The 23,590-nt window shown below is 54.5% G+C and overlaps 2 protein-coding genes across 3 annotated transcripts in view; both read right to left on the bottom strand.

The window, feature by feature from the left end:
* Positions 1-480, bottom strand: part of BCDIN3D (BCDIN3 domain containing RNA methyltransferase) — a 29,729-nt gene extending 29,249 nt beyond the window's left edge. For both annotated transcript variants that reach the window (XR_008447401.1, XM_054051413.1), the window contains exon 1: positions 256-480. Coding sequence is in view for 1 of the 2 variants with exons in the window: in XM_054051413.1 (XP_053907388.1) it covers positions 256-441 (186 nt within the window). In the remaining variant the exon portion in view is untranslated. The remainder of the gene's footprint in view (positions 1-255) is intronic.
* Positions 481-3,327: 2,847 nt separating this feature from the next.
* On the bottom strand, positions 3,328-23,173 carry FAIM2 (Fas apoptotic inhibitory molecule 2). Its single transcript, XM_009556162.2, has 12 exons — positions 22,929-23,173; positions 20,870-21,050; positions 17,668-17,771; positions 17,448-17,512; positions 16,681-16,734; positions 12,916-12,966; positions 11,955-11,994; positions 11,441-11,478; positions 10,256-10,343; positions 9,355-9,450; positions 7,475-7,528; positions 3,328-6,413 (listed from the first exon to the last, which is right to left on the bottom strand). Exons 1-12 carry the CDS (start codon positions 22,941-22,943, stop codon positions 6,264-6,266), a joined length of 936 nt encoding a protein of 311 aa, XP_009554457.1. The 5' UTR covers positions 22,944-23,173; the 3' UTR covers positions 3,328-6,263.
* Positions 23,174-23,590: the final 417 nt, after the last annotated feature.

Genomic DNA, 23,590 nt, shown 5'->3' with positions numbered 1-23,590 from the left:
GCCTCCCTTAGCCCCACAGCCCCCCCAGTCCATACCAGTGCCTCCCTTAGCCCCACAGCCCCCCCCAGTCCATACCAGTGCCTCCCTTAGCCCCACAGCCCCCCCCAGTCCATACCAGTGCCTCCCTTAGCCCCACAGCCCCCCCAGTCCATACCAGTGCCTCCCTTAGCCCCACAGCCCCCCAGTCCATACCAGTGTCCCCCCATTCCCCCCGGTTCCCTCCCTGGTGCCCCCCCCCCCCGTCCTTCCCCTCACCCCCGAGTTGCAGCCCACGTCGAGCGCCAGGCGCGGGCGGTCGGGGGGCAGCAGGCCGGGCAGGAGCCCCGCGGGCAGCAGCCTCAGCCGCTCCTCGGGCGGGTGGAACCGGGCGTAATTCGGGAAGTTGCCGAAAGGAGCGGCGCCGGGAGGCGGCGACGAAGGCCTCAGGCTCAGCGCCGCCATTGCCGCTCCGCGCCGGGAAAATCGCGCCGGGGAACAAAAGTTCCGGGTGAGAAAGGTTCCGGGAGGGAATGGTTCCCAGGGAGAAAGGTTCCGGGGGAGAAAGGTTCCGGGGGAGGAGGCTGTATGGGGAGGTTGAAAGGAATGGCGGGGGGGGGGGGGAGCACTGGTCTGAACTGGGGGAGGAACCAGATAGTGGTATTGGGGGGCACTGGGGCGAATGGGGAGGCACTGGTTTGGACTGGGGGGGGCTATGAGACTGGGGGAGGAACCAGATAGTGGTATTGAGAGGCACTGGTCTGGACTGGGGGAGCTGTGAGACTGGGGGAGTAACTAGATAGTGGTATTGGGGGGCACTGGGGCGAATGGGGAGGCACTGGTCTGGACTGGGGGGGGCTATGAGACTGGGGGAGGTGCCAGTTAGTGGTATTGGGGGGCACTTGTCTGAACTGGAGGCATTGGGGGAGGTGCCAGTTAGTGGTATTGGGGGGGCACTGGTCTGAACTGGGAGGCTGTTAGACTGGGGGGAAGCACCAGATAGTGGTATTGGGGGGCACTGGGGTAAATGGGGAGGCACTGGTCTGGACTGGGGGGCTGTGAGACTGGGGGAGGCACCAGATAGTGGTATTGGAGGGCACTGGTCTGAACTGGGGGGCTGTGAGTCTGGGGGAGGCAACATTTAGTGGTATTGGGGGCAGTGAGGTGAATGGAGAGGCACTGGTCTGGACTGGTTTTTATCGTGGTGTGAGGAGCAGAGGGCGCTCGGAGCTCAGAAATGCGGGCGAAGCACCTTTGCTGCATCAGGGCCTTTCTTGCCTTTGGTTCTTGCAATGATCCAAGAGGTCTTTTCCATGGTCCAAGACGTCTTTTCCGTGATCCAAGAGGTCTTGCCATGGTCCAAGAGGTCTTTTCCATGATCCAAGAGGTCTTTTCCATGGTCCAAGACGTCTTTTCCATGATCCAAGAGGTCTTTTCCATGATCCAAGAGGTCTTGCTATGGTCCAAGAGGTCTTTTCCATGATCCAAGAGGTCTTGCCGTGGTCCAAGACGTCTTTTCCATGATCCAAGAGGTCTTGCCGTGGTCCAAGACGTCTTTTCCATGATCCAAGAGGTCTTGCCATGGTCCAAGAGGCCTTTTCCATGATCCAAGAGGCCTTTTCCATGACCCAAGAGATCTTTTCCAACCCGGTGATTCTATGATTCCACGGAAGAAGCAAGCAGGGACCACAGGGCTCCCCCCGGCCCTGGCCAAACGTGGGCAACAAGACTCCATCCTTCCCCCAAATCCCTCTGGCAGAGAAGGTGGAGAGAAGTCCCAAAGGAAATAAATCTTCCCTCTTCTCCAGGGAGCGAAATTCAAGGGGTTTTGAGGTCTCCTCTTTGTTTGGGGACCCAAAATTCCTGTCCTGTTTGCTACGGGCTTAGGAAACAACACAATCCCTTCATCTTTGGGGAAGGAACTGGAGAACCTCCCGTCCGAGGACAGGCTGAGAGAGTTGGGGTTGTTGGAGAAGAGAAGGCTCTGAGACCCTAGAGTGACCTTCCAGTACCTGAAGGGGCTCCAGGAAAGCTGGAGAAGGGCTGTTCATAAAGGCTTTTGGGGATGGGATGAGGGGGATGGGGATAAACTGGAGAGGGGTGGATTTAGGCCGGACTTAAGGAAGAATTTCTTCCCCATGAGAGCGGTGAGACACTGCCCAGGTTGCCCAGAGCAGTGGTGGCTGCCCCATCCCTGGAGGTGCTCAAGGTTAGGTTGGATGGGGTTGGAGCCCCTGATCCAGCGGGATATCACTGCCCATGGGGTTGGAACTGGATGATCTTCAAGGTCCCTTCCAACCCTAACGATTCTATGATCTTTCCACCATCCCTCACCCCGTGATGGGTCTCATCTTCTCCCTTGTCCCACATCCCTGCGTCCCATCTCCGAGGGCTCCCACTTTAAACCGAGGGGAATTATTACCCTGTTCCTCAAGTGTTGAAACGGTCTGAACCCTTTGCCTTTTTCATCCCCTTTGTGGTAATTACAGGAAGAGCTAACGATGCCTCACACAAACGCTTGTGGCCACCACCTCGTTGTTTGCCCGGAATTGCTTTGCTTGGGTTATTTTATCACAGCTGTTGTCCCACAGAAGAACATCATGGTTTAAGGAGTGTTAGGAATGGTTGGACTCGATGATCCAATGGGTCCTTTCCAACCTTGTGATTCTGTGATCATCCACGACCACACAAGGCAAAACAGTTTCTCGTTGCCGAAATAGCGGCTTTGGGGCAGGAAAACCCACGCTGCTCATCGCTCTTCTTCAGAAGCAAATCCCTCACCTGCTTTTGGGGCTCAACCTCTTCCAAAGGAGCAGAAATGCGTTGCAACGAGAGGCTGCGGTTGGGATCGCTCTCCCCTGAGATCCTGCGCTAATCAGCCCTTCCCAACTGGTGGAAAGAGAGAGGAGCCTTCACATCCCCGCGTAGACATTCATTTCAATCAGGTGAATCGCTCTCCGGAGGCTTTTCTTTCTCCCAGTGACTCTGGAGAAAGCTTCGCGCATTGGGTTCTCTCCAGAGCTGCTGAAAATGCCCTCTGAGCAAGGACCCTCCTTCCAAAACTTGGGGTTTAATCCTTTAAGCCCAAGAGAGAGTCGATCCTCACCCTACGCGGTCCCCTCGGTCCTCCAAAACTTCTCGCGGGTGATGCCCGTGTGTTTTACCACTTGGCGTAGGGTGCGTTCCTTAAGTCATAGAGCAGAGGTGGAAGAGGTTCCTGCTTCTCCATCAAACCTCCGGGCAACGCCACATCCCGCCGCGCTCCCGTTTACGTTTTCTCTTGGAAGGGGATGAAGCATCAGCGCTGCAGCCACACCTTCCTTCAGCTCAGCCTTCCCACAAGAGCGAGGAGAGTTTTGCAACGGTTTATTAGCAACGTTCAGAGAAAATACAAAAAAAAAAATCCTATTTACAAGGAAATCCGAAGGACGACGGGATGAGAGGAACAGGGGGTTACAGAGCCAGGGTGACCTGGGGTAGAGGACAGCCACACGGAGGAAGAGGAGCAGCCCTGCGAGATGGTCAGGAACCCATATATATATATGCTTAGAGCTCTATCCCACCCCAAATCCCGCGTTACTCAGCCTCGTGAGGGCTTCCACCTCTCCGAGCACGCGCGTCTTCTTCTCTGCTTCAGTCCAAGTGCTGTCGGTAGGTCTGGCTTTGGAATTTGGGCAGCACGGGAGAAAGAAAGCAGGATACATGCAAAGAAAAGAGCCCCGCGGAGAGCAACAAACCAAACCATCGCCGCTCGGGTGGTTCGGAGGCAGAGCAGGTGCCATGCAAGCTTTTTTCCACGCAGGAACAGAAAGCCGGGAGGTAACAGCAGCTCGGTTACTCCACACCAGAAGGAAAAAAGAGCAAGAGATCCAGAGTGGGCTGCGGGTCCGTGTTCTCCTCACCAGGTCCAGGGGTCAGTTTGGAGGAGTCGCAGTGCAGAAAGGAGAGCTGTAGAGCTCTGGTCTGGATTGGCCTCCAGAAGAGGACTTTTAGGACCGTTTCAGAGTCGGAAGTCATCGTGTAACTCCTCAAAAAGCTGAAAAGCAGAACTACCGCCAATGGCTCAGCAGAAGAGGCTGCGGAGCCAATTCCGCGAAGGTCGTTCAGAAGTGCTTGCGTGGAAGCGGGACAGAAAATTCCCTTTTTAAACTCCTATTTCATAAAGTTCTAAAGGTGCCTTTCATTGCCTCTCCCAATTCCGCCTGCTCAGCAGTTCAAGACCCTCCTTTCTCTGCAACGCACTACCGAAATCGCCAACTAAACGCTGTCATCACCGAGAAATCTCCTCCTTTACCCCGAAAAAGATTTTTTGCCTTTGTGTTTTCACGTCGTATCGGGGTTTCCTTGGGGGGGGAAGGGGGGAAGGCGAAGTGGAAGGCAACCACGCGACGATGGACGAGGCTGTTGCAGCCACGGAGGGGGCTGAACGAAGCCTTTTTTTCCCCCACCTCTCTGCACGGTAACTTTCCTCTGCTCAGCTCGGGGCTTTGCACACGTGCGGTAGGAGGATAGAACATGTGAAGGGTAAAAGCCGGGGCAGCAGCGGAGGTGGAATGTGCGCTACGGAGCATTTGGGCATAGCTGGGACAAGCTAGGGGATCGCTAGAGGCAGCTCAGTGACGCACTTGCCGTGGCATTCCCGGAGAGATTGAAGATACTGCTTTCTATCAGCAGGAAGGATCACTTTATAAATAAAAGCAAAAGGCTTCTTATCTCCACCTGGAGCTCTGCAGTTAGAAATTAGCCAACTAATCCTCCGACAGCCGAAAGCCAACAACGGGGGGAAAGATGGAAAGTTACCCAAGCGCTCAGAGGCATCCGGCGCCCACGTTGACATCCCCGTTTGGGAGAGCAAAATGGCCAAAGCAAGAGGGGACGTTGGGGTCTGCTACAAAGCAGAGCGGATTCTGAGCAACAGGAAGTCACCCCGGTCCCAGTAACCACTTTGGATCATTGATCTCGAGCAACCAAGACGATTGTGACCTTCCAGTACCCTGAAGGGGCTACGAGAAAGCTGGAGAGGGGCTGTTTACAAAGGGTTGGGGTGATGGGATGAGAGGCAATCGGTGTAAACTGGAGAGGGGCAGATTTAGACTGGGCGTAAGGAGGAATTTCTTCACCATGAAGGTGGGAAGACCCTGGCCCAGGTTGCCCAGGGAAGTGGTGGCTGCCTCATCCCTGGAGGTGTTCAAAGTCAGGTTGGATGGGGCTCGGAGCCCCTGATCCAGTGGGAGATGTCCCTACCCATGGCAGGAGTTGGAACTGGATGGGCTTTAAGGTCCCTTCCAACCCAAACCATTCCATGATTCTACGATTTTGTGAAGGCATCAGATCCTTACGATGGGTTAGAGGATCTCAACCACGCATTCGCTACACCAGGAAGCGTCTGGCTTGGCACAGGCTCTCAAAGTCAGCCTCTTTTAGCTCTTCTCTGCCAATAAACCTTACACAGCATCGCAACCCTCCCACCTGAAGAGCCATAATTCATAGAGAAGACACGCACGTCCCTTTGGGGAGGGGAGCCAACGCCTGGTGGTCCTTCTATCCCACTCTGGGAAGGAAGGAAAGCGCACACACAGCCCCACGGCCAGATACAAAGGATACAGAAGAATTCTTCCTGCAGGGGCATTAGAGAAGTCCTCAAACAGGCTGCGTGTCCTGAACAACGGGTTCTCTCGTGCCTGGAAGACTGGGACGTTGCTGGGACATCAGCCTACACGATCCCACGCTCTGCGCTTCTAAAAGCCGGCACTATGGGGAATATATCTCTGCAGAGGCCACAAAGCTTCACAGGAATACGAGAGAGACCAGGGAGAAGCAAGGATTTGCCTATATAGCTTTTTCCGTGTGTTCAGCCGGTTTTCCTGCCAAGCATCCTAGTAAAAATTCCCTATTCTCCCGCCCTTGATGTTGGTTTTCCCTTTGCAGAGCTGTTCCCAGCATCTCGTGATGTGCAGAATTCAGGCAAATCTGACAGCCTCCGGAGGGGGGGAAAAGAAGAACTCGGTCTCGTGCCTCCCAGTCTCTGGTCTGGTTTGATCTCGATAGGAGCGGAGGGAGCACAAGAGACAACACTAAAGCCCTGCTTCGCTTTCTGGGTCACAAAGGCCGGACAGCGTATCTACAAGCTGCGTAAGGAACCCAGGGGCGTTGCTCAGCTGATTGAAAGGAGCCTGCTAGTGGGCCAGAAAAAGGTGGGTTTGGGTTTGTTTAATCTTCTTTTCCTCTCTCAGTATTTTTTTCCTCAATACTCGCATCTCGGCAGCAAAGGTATCACCTCACTACGCTCACTCCTGGCTGGAGCCGAAGAACTGGAGGAAGAAGGAGAAGATGTAGATGATGTCCAGATAGATATTGAGGGCTCCGAAGATGTATTCCTCTGGGCTCAGCGAGTACCGGCGGTTCCCCATCAACATCTGGGTATCGAATGCCAGGAACTGTGAAGAAAGAGGAGGGAACTCAGTGACAGTCCCACAGGGCTTTAATAGAGGGACACAAGAAGGGCTCTAACGACCTTGGCATGGAGCTTTTGGGGTCCTGCCATCACCCAGGGTCAGGCAGCACCCCTGTCCTCGCCAGGCAGGAATAAATGATCTCCCTGGATGTCACAGCCTGGCACGATGGACCCCGCTAGCTGAGGTTTATGGGGTACCCGCGAGCTGTTCTGCACTTTACAGAACAGCCTTTAATCGTGAATCACAGCAGAAATATCTGAGCTCCCTTGAAATGACGTTTATAGCTCATAAATGAAATTGCTCAACTGCTCTTCACAACATCCCCAACAGGCACCGCCTTGAACCCCACGGCAGCCCTCCTCCTGACCCCCACCTCCAGGCAGTGCCAAGCGCCTTCCCAGACAACTCCCACACCTGCGTGGCAAGTACGGCGCTGCCAGGACTTGCTCGGCGAGAGGATGGCAGGAGGCAACGCTGGGGAGCAGTCGAAGAACGAGTCGAGCCTTTTCAACTTTCCTTAGCAAAGCTGCCCAACTTCAGAGCCTGCGATGAACCTCCCGGATGCCCCTTAACCCCAAACCGTCCCCTCTGTCTTTTCTGTACCTCTTTTTCTGTTAGTCAAGCTCATCTCTAACCCTCGGCTCTCTCCTACGCGGCTTTGCTCGCGTCCACAGCTCATTCCATTCCCAGACTCCCTCTGAGCCCAAAGCTCAGTCTCCTTTTCCCACTCCGCCGATGCCTTTTGGTCCCATCCCTGCAAGGCTTTCTGCTGTTTACACCTTAGTATTGCGCACGCAGCACGGGTTTGCCAATCACCCCGTGCTCCGCACCGGCGCCGTCACGTACACCAACACCTTCATGCCCCGACACCTTCCGAGGACAACGCTGAGGTCATTGCAGTAATTGCCATTCCGGAGCCATTTGAGGATTGCTCTGCAATCCCGCGACTCGCTCTTCTCCCTTCCCCACGCACCCCTCGAGGCATTTACCAACCCGTTCTCTTGCCAACCCATTCCTCAACCCCACGACCGGCACTCGCTTACCATGGTAAAGATAATGGCACCGAGCAGAGCGTAGATCGCGTGGAGCCAAGGGACCTAAAGGAAACAAATCAACAAAGCCATCGCTCAGTGCCTGGGAGAAAAGCGGTTAATTAGGGCTCGGTACAGAAGAGGGCTCAGCTCCCACGTGGAGATGGAGAAAGTCCTCTACTAACCCGGGATGGGCTTGCACCACTTCCAGCTCCAACACAGCTTCTGCTGTGTGTCTTTTTACAGCAAAGAACAGGTCGTTGTGCCTCAGTTTCCCTTCTCACCGTGACCTTCGTGTCCACTTGGCTCCTAAGCTTTTTTAGACCAGGTGTTTCCAAAGAAGCCCGCTCCACAACTCCACGAGCTCTCGGCGCTATCCCGACGGAAACACATTGTGCGGCACCCCTAGAAGGTGTTTATTCACCCACGCAAAGCTGATCCCACCGGAAGAAACACCCAACGCTTCTCCAAGAGCCAGATCCTGCTCTAATTAACAAGCATGACTTCAATGAGTTCATCTGCTGAAGCCCCAGCAGGGAATTCACTGGAATCAAGACCAAACCTCAACCGCCGCTCGCTGCGGAGAAGTTGGCACATGGAGAAGCTGTCTATACTCCAGGAGAAGGTGTCCACACGGCAGCTGATTCAACCTCACGATCCCAGGCTGCCTTCCCAGATAGACAAGCTCATTACGCGGCCGCCTCCAGCTACGCTCATCTTGACAAGCTACAAGATAAAGAGTAGTTATCTCAACAGTTTAATGGCAGCGGTTTGGCACTGTCGGCTCCTTTACCCTCACGTCGGCGAATCTCAAGCCAAGACAACCAAACCCCAAACTCCTGGTTTTAGAAACGCTTGAACTTGATGACCTTGGAGATCTTTTCCAACCTTAACGATTGGATGGTTTTACTCTATGATAAACACCAGCCTGCATATTTGTCCATCAAAGCAGGACTTGTACACCAGTGGGAGTGTCTCCTGCGGATCCGGCCCTTAAGGTATGACTCAGGTGCCCAGAGAAGGTGTGAAGCGTTGGTAGATCACTTCAAGGCTGCTGTTATCAAAGCTGAGTGCCCCCGTCGTCAGCATTCAGGGTGAGGAACGGTAGCTGCACAGCCCTAAGCACCTTCCCTCTTCCATCGGCATCTCCCAGGGTTTGTCAGGCTCTTGTCTGAAGAGCAGGTCACCCAGTAAGACACTCCTGGATGAACACCAGAAGTCCAGATCAAACCCTTTATGAGGTGCAGTCAGAAAACGCTCCAAGATTTCAGCCGGGCAAAGCCATCAGTGAGGCCAAAGGAAGGGGCTGGACCCATGCAAGAGGGGCCGGCAGCAGCTGGAGGAACAACAAGGTGGTCACTCATCATCAGGACTTCTCCCTGGGGTCCATGAGGACCTCCAGAGGTGCTTATTTCTGGGAAATTTAAGCCTCAGGATTTAAACGCTGCAGGACAGTGCCTGGTGTCAACGTGAATCCATCCAGGTGGGCACCCCACTGCGCTCATCCAGATTCCAAGACCTGCCCTGAATTTGGGGCAGGAGCCCCGGGATGGGGCAGGACAGCGCTTTCATGTCCTCACCACCCTGGTTTTACTGGAAGGGAAACTGAGGCACAAGCAGACGTGCCCCTGCCATGGCATCACTACACAGCTCCAAGAACAAAAGTAAACCTCCTCAAGCCCCAGCCCAGTGCTGTCCTACAACTTAAGACGGAATTGTGCAAAAACCAGGGCAGAGCCATCTGGTTTTGCCTTTTCTTTCTGTTCCCACTTTCGGGGAGCAGGATGGGACTCCCCTTTCAAGCCAAAGCCCTGGTGTTTGCCCATTTTAGGCTGCTCAGCTCTCAGCCTCGTACCAGGAGCAAGGAAAGAGGCACACGGGTCGTTACTCACGTATTGGTAGGGCAATATCACAGCCAGGATGATGCCACCGAAGAAGAGCACCATGAGCATCACGAAGAGGACGCCCTGGTAGGAGGTGAAGTCAAACTGCGGAGGTGAAGGACACCACGTTACAAGTGCAGAGGATCGAAACAGGAGGCACTGAGGGGAACCCAACCTCCGTGCGTCCACAGAGAGGAACTTGCCAGCAGCAAACCCCTCTTTTGTTGTCACACGGCAATCGCTTCGTCTGCATCTCAGGTCCTATAGCCCAACACCCACCGTACGGCACACGGAGCCAAACATCTGCCATACCCACTTTACTACCAGAGCCGAGCACTCAGCACCCATGGCATGCCTGAAACCCCAAAAACCCGTATGTGTTCGTGCCCTTACGGCTGCCGAGGGAGGTGATGGAGTCACCTTCCCTGGAGGTGTTTAAGGAACGGGTGGATGAGGTGCTGAGGGACATGGTTTAAGGGAGCGTTGGGAATGGTTGGACTCGATGATCCAATGGGTCCTTTCCAACCTGGTGATTCTGTGATTCTACGATTCTAATCCGCAAAAAAAAAAAAGAAACCCAGCTGACGCCGTCCATCAGCGTCTTCCAGCCACATCTACAACCCTGACACATCCCAACATCTGATTGGTTCAAGAGCAACCTGATCTGGTTAAAGACGTCTCTGCTCCTGCAAGGGGAGCGGACTGGAGATCCGGCAGAGATCCCACCCAACCCAAAGCATTCTATGGTTCTCTATTGGTCCAAACTTTCATTTTACACCCCAGCATCCCTCGTTTTGCCCCTTTATCCGAAGCCCTGCGCCTTCCCACCTCACCTCCAGCACTGCCTGACTTTTTGTGTCCTATCTCTAGGAGATGCTTCTCCTGGAGGGACCGACCAGCACAAACTCACCTTGCTCTGGAAGCTGAAGATTGTGACAGACAGACACACCAGGGCTGTGATCCCCAGACACAGAAGGACCGATTTGGTGTTGTAGTAACTGCAAAAGCGACGACGAAACCACTGTTCAGCCTTTGCCGCGAGGGGAAGGAGGGATGAAGACAGGCAGAAGGTTGGCAGAGGTGGACGAGGAAAGCACGAGTCCTACGGGCACTGAAATTATCCACGTGCCCCTCGAATGTAAAGAAGGAAAGGACAGAAAAGGCTAAAAAAAGAGCGGATGGGTTCTCCTCCTGCTTTAAATAGAGGAGGACAGGCAGGAGGGCACAGTTCTGACTCCTGGGAGCCGCTAAGACGGGGACTTAGGACTTACTGTAAAAATCTATCACAGTCAGATGGAGAAGGGGGAGGATTGAAACCGGGATAAAAAAACGGAATAACAGACGCCATCGCAGCACAATGAGAAATCAGAAAGCTGCGGCCGCCGCTACACGAGCGAGGTGCTCGTCGCAGGGGTTTGGGTCGAGCGAGGTGCTCGTCACAGGGGTTCGGGTGTTGGAAAAGCGCAGAGAAGGAGTTTGGACGAGCAGAGGGACCGCAGGCGTGGGTTAAGGTTTTCTGGTATGGAAAACTACTGCCTTTGGTTATGGCATCAGGCTCAGCCCTAAGAAAATCCAGTCCCTCCTCTCCCCTTCGGTTTGATTTGAGAGCGATCTCACTGGTGTTTTCTTTCCCCCGAGTTGCTGAAGCCGCTGCTTTCTTTGTCCCGAGGCATCGACACCCACTGGCTCATCTGCCTCATCACCAGGGCCCCACGTGAAGCGGCGCTGAGCGGAGTGGAACAGCGAAAACCCCAGCGAAAGGGAGCAAGCGAAAGCCGCAAAACCCTGAAAGTGCTGGAAAAACCCTCCTTGTTCCACCCCAGCCCCATCTGCTCGAGGGCTACAGCCCATCCCTGGCTCTCTAGTGCTCTCCCGTGGGGTTTATCCAGGAGCAACCAACTGTGAGAGAAGGGAATGCCAGCGCAGGTCTTGGAGAGCTGCGCTCAAAAGGGAAGGTGAGGCTTTGCGTTGGCTGCTGGAACAGCTTTGGAAAGATGAGGTGGCTCAACGTATTTCAGGATTAGGGAAGGATTTTTGCAGGAAGAGACAGGACATAGAAGCAGAAGACATCCAGAGACTCCAATGCTCAACCCACCTGGAGAGCATCCCGGTGAGATAAGCCATGGAGAGCGTCTGGGAAGGAAAGAGGACCACGTTAGTGCTGCATTCACATCTCACAGAGAGACGCACGACAGATAAAACATTTCAGTTAGAGCGGTAAAGGCAAAGAAACCTCTGAAACGGATGCTCAAGAGAAGCAATTTTTGCATAGTTTCTAATCCTTCAGCGATTGATATCCACGGGGCAGGTGAAAATGAGGGCAGGTCACCACCTTGGGAGCAGATCCACCTTCTCCATCCCTCCGCACCCACCTTGCACAGGGCTCCACCTCCCTTCCCCTGCACCCCCCAGGCTTCTGTTTTTAAACAGAGGCTCCCTTCTTTCCTCCTTATCAGTTCAATTACAGCTCCTCAGTCCAAGCGCGGGGCAATTAAAGGATGAAATTCCTGCTTTCGCCAGGAATCCAGACCAGGCATCTCTCCCGCTTGGAGCTCTTAGGAAACCCACGCTGGTTGCAGAGGCAGATGCTGTCCAGATGTGCTACTTACAAAGATGCTCAGCAGCATCAGATTCCATGGGAAATACCTCCTGCAAGGGAAGAAACGGGGGGTGGTCAGCCCTGCGACGCGGAGGGCAGAGGGAAGCAGTAGCGCTGCCCAACGGGTTGTGCAAGATGTGCCATGTAATTCATGGCCCGTGCAGCAAGTGGCAGGGGTGGCACAAGGGGACCGTCATCCTCCGGAGAAGAAGAGTGCATTTGGGGTGCTCCTAAACCAAGAAATGTCCCCATGCTCTTCCAGAGCAGCCAGCGGTGCCCTGTGCCGCTGAAACCAAAGATGACCATAGAATCATGGAATGGGCTGGGTTGGAAGAGACCTCAAAGCCCATTCAATCCCACCCCCTGCCATGGGCAGGGACACCTCCCACTGGATCAGGGGCTCCAAGCCTCACCCAGCCTGGACTTGGACACCTCCAGGAATGGGGATTCAGCAGAACCACTGCCATCACATCATTTGGCTTCATGGGTTGAGGGGTTTAATCATGGAATGGGTTGGAAGGGACCTCAAAGCCCATCCAATTCCACCCCCTGCCACAGGCAGGGACACTTCCCACTGGGATCAGGGTGTCCAAGCCCCATCCAACCCAGCCTGGAACATCTCCAGGGATGGGGCAGCCACCACTGCTCTGGGCAACCTGGTCCTCCCCACCCTCACAGTGAAGACCATCCTCTGCGGCATTTAATAATGAGAACTTGGAGCTACACTCCAATGCATTTTTTCCCTGTAACAAAGCTTCCTTCCCAGTTGCGACTGGACTTCAGCTTTGGATGCAGCAACCCACAACTGCACCAGCCCTGAAAATACAGCTGCCACCTCCGCCCCAACGTCGCTGCCGCAGAGTGACCCCATCCCATCTCAGCAACACTGCGGGTCACGCTTGGAACAAGAGGATAAACGTTCATCCTGCATTCCACAGGGCTGTTTTAAATCCAAAAAGACGACGTTTTACCTGGGTCCGGAGCAGCAAGCGAGAATCAAGTAGGTGACAAAGAAAACAGCACTGAAAAAGAAAAGAAAAAGCAATTTAGGGAGGAAAACCCAAGTATTGCGCATTGATGCAGGAGAAAAGTCTCCAGCTGACAAGTCTCAGTGTTTAAAACACAAGCATCGTGCCAGAAGTTGAGGCTGGAGAGGAGCAAAGCAGTAAAACCTCTCGCTGAAGATGTCCCAGACCACGGTGGGACAGCACAACCCTTCCCAAAACCCCTGAATCATAGAACGGTTTGAGTTGGAAGATACTTCAAAGCCCATCGAGTTCTACTCCCTGCCACGGGCAGGGACACCTCCCGCTGGATATCGGGCTCCGAGCCCCATCCAACCTGGCCTTGAATGAGGGATGGGGCAGCCACCGCTGCTCTGGGCAACCTGAGCCAGGACCTCCCCACCCTCATGGTGAGGAATTTCTTCCTAACATCCAACCTAAATCTTTCCCCTTCCAATTTAAAGCCATTCGCCCTCATCCTGCCACTATGCCCTTGGAAAAAAGTCCATCCCCAGCTTTCCTGGAGCCCCTTTCCGTACTGGAAGCTGCTCTAAGGTCTCCTCAGAGCCCTCTCTACTCCAGGATGAACAACCCCAACTCTCTCAGCCTCTCAAAATGATATTCAGCCGAAGGGTGGGTTTGGAGCAGAGTGGTCCAGGATAGATGGAGCACCCAAGGGTGTTTGCTGATGCTTTGGCAGCACCAAACGGCTCATACGGGTGGTGACCCCATTGCTCCTCGTTTCCAGAGCACCTGGTGGGATCAAGGCATCCTGCTGGGCTTTCAGAGCACGATTCCCAGGGGAGAAATTACTTGCCTAAAGCCAGAGGAAAGATCTGTGTCAGAGAAGGGAACTGCTCCCATCTTCCTGCCCCGGCTCTTGGGGAAGAGCTCGACAGCAGAAGGATCCTCTCAGGCCAGGGGAGCTCAGGGACCCAAACCTGATCTGCTGTTGCACAAACCATCCCCCCATCACAACAGAGTTATTTATCTCACATGACTTGACCCTTCAAGCAAAGCAAAGAAAAAATCCAACAGCCGAGCGATGGTCTCTCCCTCTACTCCGGACATCAGAGCCCGGGTGTTTTTCCACCGATGGGTTACGGCACGGTGGGAACCTGCTTTCCTGCTTTCACCCAGTGCCTGGGGGAAAAGCAGCTTCCAAGCATGCCGATGGACGATAGCCAGGCCCCTTAGGTCTAATAAACGAACGTGACGGCAAAACCCACGGGCCATGATAAAGGCACCAGAGATAAACTTCAGCATTGCTCTCCCGCAGGGAAACCAGGAAAGATGCAGTGGACACAGCTGAATCGACGGGAAGAAAGCACGCCGGGCGCAAAGAGCGTCGTTGCAGTTGTCTATCGCCTTGTGGCACATCTGCTTTTGCTTTATTCTCTCAGAACCATCGCTCCCAGCAGGAGGAAAACACCGTACGGCACCTACTTTTCTATATAGAGTCAAGGTCTGCGTACAGAGGACATCCAGACCCAATTCGGGACAAGCGGTTGGAGAAAATGAGTGCAGGGAAGGATTGGCTTGGTGGAAGGTGAAGGGGCATCCAAAATTTAAAGTCCCTCAAGCACAGAGCCACTCTCACCCGGCCCAAGATAGGCGTGCTGCAAGGAAGAAAGAAATGCTAACTGGCCAATAAGTGACAAGAGATGAACCCAAGGGTCAAAGCATAAGGCTGAGCAGAGCTTGGTCTTGGAATGGGTTGGAATGGACCTTAAAGCCCATCTAGGTCCAACTCCCTGCCATGGGCAGGGACACCTCCCGCTGGATCAGGGGCTCCAAGCTCCATCCAACCTGGCCTTGAACCCCTCCAGGGATGGGGCAGCCACCACTGCTCTGGGCAGCCTGGGCCAGGACCTCCCCACCCTCACATTTCTTCCCAAGATCTTATCCGTCTCCCCTCTTTCATCTGAAAAGGGTTCCCCTTCATCCTCTCCCTGCACTCCCTGACCAAGAGCCCCTCTCCAGCTTTCCTGGAGCCCCTTTCATTCTGGAAGCTGCTCTAAGGTCTCCCCACAGTCTTCTCCAGGATGAAGAACCCCAACTCTCCCAGCTCGTCCTCGCACGGGAGATGCTCCCACCCTCAAATCATCTCTGTGGTCTTCTCTGGACTCGCTCCACCATCCTTCCTGTATCTTCTCTCCCTACGAGCCGACGCTGCTTCTCCAATCTATCGAGCCACCCAGGAGGAGCACGTTGCTTTCCCTTATGGTCGGAGAAGCAGCTGCTGCCAATTCCCTTCCATTACTGCTGGTTTGGGTCTTTTTTTCACCTTAAGTTATATAAACTGATGTCTCATCTCCGGCCCCGGACACATTTCATGATTTGGGTGTGAACTAATTAAAGCCAAGTTCACAGAGCCTCGTTCACAGACAATTGCACACTCGGTCTGCTTAATTAGCAGCACTAACGCGGGCAGCATCCAGGAAACCACCACAACAGCGAACGTACCAACGCGCAGAAGAGCAGTCTACGCTGCCTCCAAGATGACCTTTCAGACCACGCTTGACTAACAAAGAGCGTATCCCAAATTCTGGGCATTGAGAGCAGCTGCCATGAAGATGCGGTCGTGACAACCCCACGAACATCCTCACCCCTCCAAACGCACACACACCCCTTTATGACTGCCCGCACCCTTCTTCATAGAATAGTTTGGGTTGGAAGGGACCTTAAAGATCATCCAGTTCCAACCCCTCTGCCATGGGCAGGGATATCCCACCGGATCAGGCTGCCCAAGGGCCATCCAACCTGGCCTGGAACACCTCCAGGGATGGAGCAGCCACAGCCTCCCTGGGCAACCTGTTCCAGTGTCTCACCACTCTGATGGGGAAGAAATTCCTCCTTAAGTCCAGCCTAAATCTGTCCCTCTCCAGTTTATCCCCTTTCCCCCTCATCCCATCCCCACAGCCTTTATGAACAGCCCCTCTCCAGCTTTCCTGGAGCCCCTTCAGGTACTGGAAGGTCACTATAAGGTCTCCTTGGAGCCTTCTCTTCTCCAACAACCCCAACTCTCTCAGCCTGTCCTCGTACAGGAGGTTCTCCAGCCCTCAGATCATCTTTGTATCCTCCTCTGGACCCGTTCCAACAGCTCCATCTCCTTCTTACATCGAGGATTCCAGAACTGGACCCAATCCTCCAGGTGAGGTCTCACAGAGAGGAGCAGAGGGGCAGAATCCCCTCCCTCCCTGCTGGCCGCGCTGCTCTGGACGCAGCCCAGGACACCATTGGTTTCTGGGCTGCGAGCGCACGTTGCGCCTCATGTTGAGCTTCTCATCGTCCAGAGCACATCTGTTGCCCATCAAGGCGTGCGACAAACCAGGCAATCTCCTTGCATTCAATGGGACAACCCCAAAATTAAGCCTCTTGGGTACCGTGGGCACCTTCACATCTGGGTTTCTACACTGTTTCCCTGGAAGTTTCCCAGTTTTACCCTATCTGCTCTGCAAGCGATGCTCACGTATTTACTTTCCCCTCGGTTTGAAGAGCAGGCGAACCCTCCTTTTGAAAGCGTTTGTAGATATCTGGAATATCTTATGCCCCAGGCTCCTTTAGGTGAGATTTTCTCAGGGCTAACGATGACTCTCACCGGTTCCCCACGCGCACGTATTAGCGCATTTATTCACACTCAAGTGTTTGGGAAGTGTCTCCGCATCACCACAACCACATCCAGAGCTGTTTGGAGCCGACGCGGCCTTAGGAGAAGACAGGGATACTCACTAGGAAGCCCAGTACCAGGCAGAGTGGGTCTGAATGTACCCCTTGACCGGCTCGCTGCAAGACAGAAAATAGACGCTGAGCAGAAAGCATAAATAAAAGCCGATCATTTCACAGGTTGCTGCTCGATTAAACCTGGGAATGCGCACAAGGTGATGCGGCACAGGTGGAAAAAAAACCTCATGGTTGAATCTACCCAACAGACTGACCGACTGGAAAGAAATTCAACCTGTCAAGTTGGAAAGACAGCCTTGCTGTTATCAATTACACAGCTGGGCTTGCTCGGAGAGGCGATTAAGGGGTGAACTCCTCCAGCTGACAGTGATTCATTATTTATTCTGGAGGCAACGGGAGCCACGCATGCTCAAAGCGCTCGGTCATCCGAGCCAGAGCCGGCCGGTGCTCGAGCGTGGGGTATCTGCTGCTTCGCAGGGAGGTAATCCATTCCCTGAAGAGGAGGTCAGATGGGATCTGATGGCCTTGATAACTCCCAAAGGAAAAATACAGCAGTTCGTACTCCCGGGCAAGCAGCCCAGACCTCTTGGCTAGGGATAACACCTAGAACGGACAATGCACAGCCAGAGGACACGTGGGAAGGGCAGCAGAAATACTGCAGGACCCCTCAGGGCTCCGGCGGGGTTGGGTTTTGGGGTTGGAGCACATAGGAAAGGATTGGGGTGTCTGCAGAACAACCGCCCCGAAGTAAGAGGGAGTTCACAATCAGGTCATGCACAGGACAAACAGGCCTTTCTGCTACACAAAAGACCTACCAGAAGGTGAAGAAAGCCACAATAACAACAGTGACCAAGAGCTGGACCATCAGGATGGCGTAAACCTGCAACGAGAGGCAGCCCACGCGTGACCTTCAGCCCCCGTCCTTCCCACCCAGCCTGGGAAAGGCAGCAAAGCCGCTGCAGCCGGGTCCCTCCAAGGGCTCCAAGCTGGTCTCCCACCTTCACGGGGCTGAGCCTGGAGAGACTCATCCCTTACCTTCCTGATGAACACTCTGCGCACGTTCCTGTCATCCCAGCTGAAGGTCGTGAGCATCTCTGTGTCCCCTGGGTACCCGCTGCTGCCGTAGCTTGGGCTGGTGCCTGAAACGGAGACCAGGAACGTCAACTCCCATCAACAAACCCTTCCGCAGGGGCGATAACGCCACCCCAGCGATCGACTACAGCTCAGAAGGTCCAAACGCTGAGGTTTTCTTGGTGCCCTGCAAAGCAGAGCTTTGCTGGGGTGCGCTCTGCTCCATTCCCACTCCTGCATCCGTGCAGGACCATCTCCGAGAACAGGGAAGCCACTCAGGCAACATCCAGCACAACAGGGACATCAGGGTTAATACCTCTCTATGGTTAACACCGTATCTTTAACGGCATATTAGGGGGCTCTTAAATCCGTGATCACTTCACAGGGAATATTAAAGCATCCCCCAGAGGAGCAGTGACTCAGCGCCTCCGTGGTTGCCATCAGGAGCTCTGGTGCAGGATTCCCTCACTGCTTTGTAACTGCCGAAGCTTCAACCTACAGCTGCATCACCTCTGAGGTCAACCACCTTCTCTCTTCTCCTCAGAGAGAAGCTCCTTACAGACATCTTTACCATAAGGTCCATCCCTGAACCCGATTTAAACACAGGGAGTCAGAGGGTGGTTTCACAGTGAGCCTAAACAAGGGGGAAACCACTCCAATGCTACTGCCGAGAGCATTTTGCCCCAAAATCATCGCACGGCTCAGCGGAGGGCTCGGTAACACAAGCTCTCCTTGCTGGAGCTTCCCTGTAGATGGGCAAGGAGGAAGGTTGGACCATGCAGAATCACTTTGCTCTGAAGGGAGATGGAGGGGAAACAGCAGAAAACCTCTGCCCTGAGAGGGAGGCGACTGTGCCAACAGCCAGGGAGGAAGGCAGCAGCGAGGATATCGCAGGGAGGAACCCAGAGCGGCAGCTTCTCCCTGCTAAGATCAGCTGCCTAAATTCATTAGAACAATCAGCCTTCTCCATCTCTTGATCTTCATGCTCAGGAAGAAGCATGGAATGGGTTGGAAAGAACCTCAAAGCCCATCCAGTCCCACCCCCTGCCATGGGCAGGAACACCTCCCACTGGATCAGGGGCTCCAAAGCCCCATCCAACCTGGCCTGGAACCCCTCCAGGGATGGGGCACCACCACTGCTCTGGGCAACCTGGGCCAGGGCATCACCACCCTGAGAGCGAAAGATTTCTTCCTAATACCATAACCTCAGCTGATTTAGCACAGTATTGTCCTGTGCTGTTTGTTTCTCTCACCCGGATCCCCTTCCGTGTTTTCCCTTCTCTGCTTTTCAGTCTCCCCACATGGGTTTCCTATAGAACGAAGGCTTATGCGATTACACATTCGTGTCTCTGCCTGTTTGACAGATGCCTCCCATCCCTCTCAAAGCTTTTTAGCTCACGGATACTCAGATCCTTCAGGCAGGTGGAGGAAAGACCCTCTCAAACCCACAGGACGCGATGCGGACACCAAGAAAGCCAAACTCAAGGCTGTCACCTTGGATTTCTTGTTTTACTCGTTGCTTGCTCTGAAAGCCTCACGCGAAGATGTCCCAGCAGGATATAAAGCCCTTGTGCTCTTCTTGTGCCTAATAAATCTCCTGTGCCTTCTTCTACGCCCCAGTGGAGAGGAGCATCCTCTCTACAAGATCCATCATCACCCGCGGGCTGAGAGCACCTGAAGCCCATAACCCCAGGACGCTTCAGTGCCTCCTGCGTCAAAGTCATCCAGGCATCTAAACACCCAATTAGGCACCTAAAAATGCCTCGGAGGAATGGAGTGGGGGTTTCCTCCTCGCTGGGTAGTGTCCCCAGCACCTTTGCCAAGTCAGCACGTCGTTAGTGGAGGAAGCAACCCAAACCCAGGTCCTTCCAGCTCTTGGAAGAGCCTCTTGGCATTGGTTCCTCGGACAGGAGCCACTGCTTGTGGCATGGCTGAGGGCAAGGAAAGGGGAGAAGGGCGTGAAATCAGAAACACCAGCAAGGATGAGGGCACAGGACAGCCAAGAGAGGAGGAAATCCTGCCAGGCTTGTCAGGGAGGGGACGAGAGATGACACATCCCCTAGAGAAGTTCTCCTAATACCCAAAATACCAGCACCCCAACCCACTTGGGCTTCACCCATCGTAATTCTTGATGACAAAGACCCAGATGGTTGCTATAGCGAGCTGGGAGGTTGTTTATCCCCTCTGTTTGTGATCTCTGAAGGCAAACAAGAGCAGAAGTCTGTGAAACCATCGGCGTGTGCAGGCGCACACATCTCAGAGGGGTTTGGTTCGCTCTTTCCTCTTCCCTTACCATCCCCGCAGCTGCGGCCATCCCTGTGGGACGGAACAGCAGTCGAAGCACAGCAGATGAATAGGACTGAGAAAGAGGACTTGGGAGTCATTAAAACCAGTCCTCCCAGTACTCTCTCCAGTTCAAGCTGTGCTGAGTGACCAGCTGGCCACCCTGGCAAACTCACTTGCCGGTCACTGCATCCTCACCCGTTACAGCTCAACGCAGTCATTCCCCTCCACGAGGCACAGCCGAACCTTTGTTCCCATCAAACAGAACAGCTCGCAGCCACCCAGAGAAGAAAAGCTGTTTGTTTGACCAAGAGTTGGCCGCATCGACTGACATGGGAACAATTCAACCTTCAAACCCAGCAGCGTTTGCACCTCCGCTGGCTCTCGTAGCGGCCAAACATCGCTGGTGCTGTGACACTGATTTTGCCAGTTCAGCGGCTTCTTTGAAAGCCGCGGTCCAGCGGGAACTGGAGAGGGCTTCTGCCTGCAGAGCTGGGAGCATCACCCACGTCCCTCCCCAACCCCGGGACGCGGCTGTTTTCCCCCCCCTCTCAGTACTAAAGAGGAGAGCGAGCACTGGAATTTAGCCCCACATCTGGAAGGCAGCGTGATTTTAGCCCCACATCTGGAAGGCAGCGTGATTTTAGCCCCACATCTGGAAGGCAGCGTGATCCAGTGGTTGGATGAAACGGCTCTTAGGTGTAGATATAGATTTTTATGGCTTAGAACTACAGCTGGAGGGTGAGCTCTACCATGAGCCAAACTGCTCACCCCATCCCCGGCTTTCTGCTGCTCCCCAGGTCCCCCCTAAAGGGAATCTCCGCACCCCTCAACCCTCCTCTGCAAGGGGCTCCCCCCTGCCCGCAGCTGCATAAGGACTTACTGGGGTCGACGTAAGCCCAACTGGGGTGGAGTGGGACCGATGGGGGAGGAGGGTAAGCGCCGGACTTCATCCCTTCTCCTGCTGTCGCCTCCTCATAGGTCGGAGGAGCTGGCGGAGCTGTGGCATTGTCCTTCTTCTCCCCTCGCCCCTCGGAGTTGGGGGGTTTGTTGTTCACGGAGAGCTGCACAGAAGGGTGGGAGGGAGCGAGAAAGGGGTTAGACTATAAAACCAGCTCAGAAACCTCCCTGCAATGGGAAGCTGATGGACATAAGGTCTGGGGGTCCCTCCGTTGGATGGAGGGATCTGGAAGGACAACCAACAACTCCTGTGGATTGACAGCAGCCCCATCCCTGCACGCCCAGGGAGAAGCATCCTCCGCTGCGATGGAGAGAAGAGGTGGGAACACACCCAAAACCTTAAAGGTGATGAAAACTTACAAAGCAATCAGGTCTGGGAGGTGACACAGCCGTGCCCAGGGTCCTCCGTGGTGCCTCGGGCTCCTACTTAACCCTGGAAAGCACCCAAAAAAAATCTCTGCTTTTCAGTCTACTCCTTTCTAAATTTCCCCTCACAAAGAGCTGACAGTTTCTGGGCAGAAAATCCTCAACTCCTTCATTTCCACTCACGCCCACATTTAGGGGAGTTTCTCCCGATGCGCTCCAGTTTGGCCTTCAACATTGTCTTCTCACTCGTTCCTCTCTGCCCATCCAGAAGCTCAGCTTTGCTGCTTCCCATCACCTGAGGGACTCGGGATCCCACATCTTCAGAGGTGAAATCTCAGCAAGGAGCCAACCTCAGGCCACCTGAGAACTTGCTTCCCCTTGGGAATGTTCTGTTTAACCTCCAAGGTCTTTGGCATCATGGGATAAATTATGAGCTGCCAAATTACAGACCCGATTGCCTGTGATTTTTCATCCTCTTTAACGTGTCGGGTGTTTTCCCATCTCATTTCTCAATCACAGCGCAGGATGCTCCTTCCTGGGGGTGCAGGGATGGATCCGTTGTCATCCTGGGGTAAAGGATGAGCTGCCAGCAAGGAACCAGCCTCACGCCACCTGAGAACGTGCTTGGCGATGTTATCCATTTAACCTTCAAATCTCTGTCATCCTGGGATAAATTATGGGCTGCCCAAGCGGGTACCAGCTCAGCATCAGGAATAGCATCCCTACGGATCACAGGGATGCAGGGCTGGAAACCCAGAAAGTCCAAAGCAAAGCAGAGGGACCAACCGGCACTGCCACAGAGAGCACAGCCCCTGGGAGAAGGTCTGAAATTAAAGGTGCAATGGGCCCTTGGGAATAAAGCCAGGCTGGAACGAGCGGATCCAGCGGCGTTGGGATAACTGTGCCACCTTCTCTGCCACCTACAGTCCTCCCCCCGTCCTGCGTGACGGAGCCCTTGGGTCCAGGGTGGCCAATTTTGTGCACTACCCCCAGAGATACCCAAGGAGATAGAAGAGGGACAGCGCTGCCTGCATCCAAGCAGCCTCCAGCATCGTTGTCATGGCAACCGTGCGCTGTGTGCTGGCAGAGGATGCATAAACCACCCCCTCCCAGTTTCAGAGCACTGGAGAACCCCCAAAATCCAGAGCTCCCTGGCTCGGGAAGGAGGCCGAGCGCTGGGGCTATGGATGGGACAGCACAAGAAACACACTGAGCTTCCTGACATCCAGGATGGGTGGAAGAAACGGCCACGGGTCCAGCAGAAGGGTTGAGCTGCACCCTAACCCCAGGATGACACAACCCTCCATCCCCCTTTCTCCGCCAAAACCCACCCCACAATATCATAGGATCACAGAATCACTACATTGGAAAAGACCTCGAGGATCATCGAGGTCTTCCGTTCCTATCAACCACTAAACCACATCTCTGAGCACCTCATCCGCCCGTCTTTTAAACGCCTCCAGGGAACACCGCATCACAGAGGCCAACGCACCAGGCGGTGCGTGGGTACCCGCCTCCCCCCTTCCACAGCAATTCCTTTATTCCCTAATCCCTCTCCCTTCACCCCCTAAACACGCAATAATTATGCAATTAGGGCGACTCAGCATCCCACCGACCTTCCCCTGGGTCATGGCTCGCTGCTGAGGATGCTGCCAGACCCCGTCTGCAGCACCAGGAGGGAGACGCCGTAGCTGAGCTCGTCCGGATCCCCTTTTATCCCCCTTCCCAGGGTGTTTCAGGGCCGGTTGCGACCGCTGCAGCTTCCACCGATGCCTTCACCTTCTAGAACATCCAGGGAGCAGGCGCTGCAGCGAGGACCGTACCATTCCCAGCCTGCAGCACAGGGGGAAGCTGGGAAAGAAACAGCTCAAATGGAAGCGAGCAGCCCCCAGAAGCCATGGGATGGACGCACGGACACAGGGATGGGGAGGCAGAAGGGGTCCCGTACCGCAGGGTGGGATGCAGCCGGCCTAGAGATGCTGAAGGGCTCGGATTGCAAATGGGAGGGAGGCACTAAGGATGCTGGAATGGCTGCAGCATCTCTCTGGGGCTGCACATCGCATCCCACCGTGGGGAAGGGCTCGAGCGATGCTGGAGGCTCCCCTGGGGCAGAGGGAAAGGCCCGAGTGTGTCCGGGGATGCACAAGTGAGAGCAGGAGGGAGGAATCCCAACACTCTGCCTCCCTTCCCAACCTTTGCATGGAAAGACGATGGAGATAACAGAGCTCATTTGCCCCACGTGCGTTGTCCTCTCCGGGATAGGAGGGTCCCAGGGCAG

The sequence above is a fragment of the Cuculus canorus genome, chromosome 29, assembly GCF_017976375.1.
Source record: "Cuculus canorus isolate bCucCan1 chromosome 29, bCucCan1.pri, whole genome shotgun sequence".
NCBI classification, from domain to species: domain Eukaryota; kingdom Metazoa; phylum Chordata; class Aves; order Cuculiformes; family Cuculidae; genus Cuculus; species Cuculus canorus.
The sequence above is the reverse complement of the archived record's forward strand: the minus strand, read 5'-3'. Positions and strand labels throughout refer to the sequence as shown.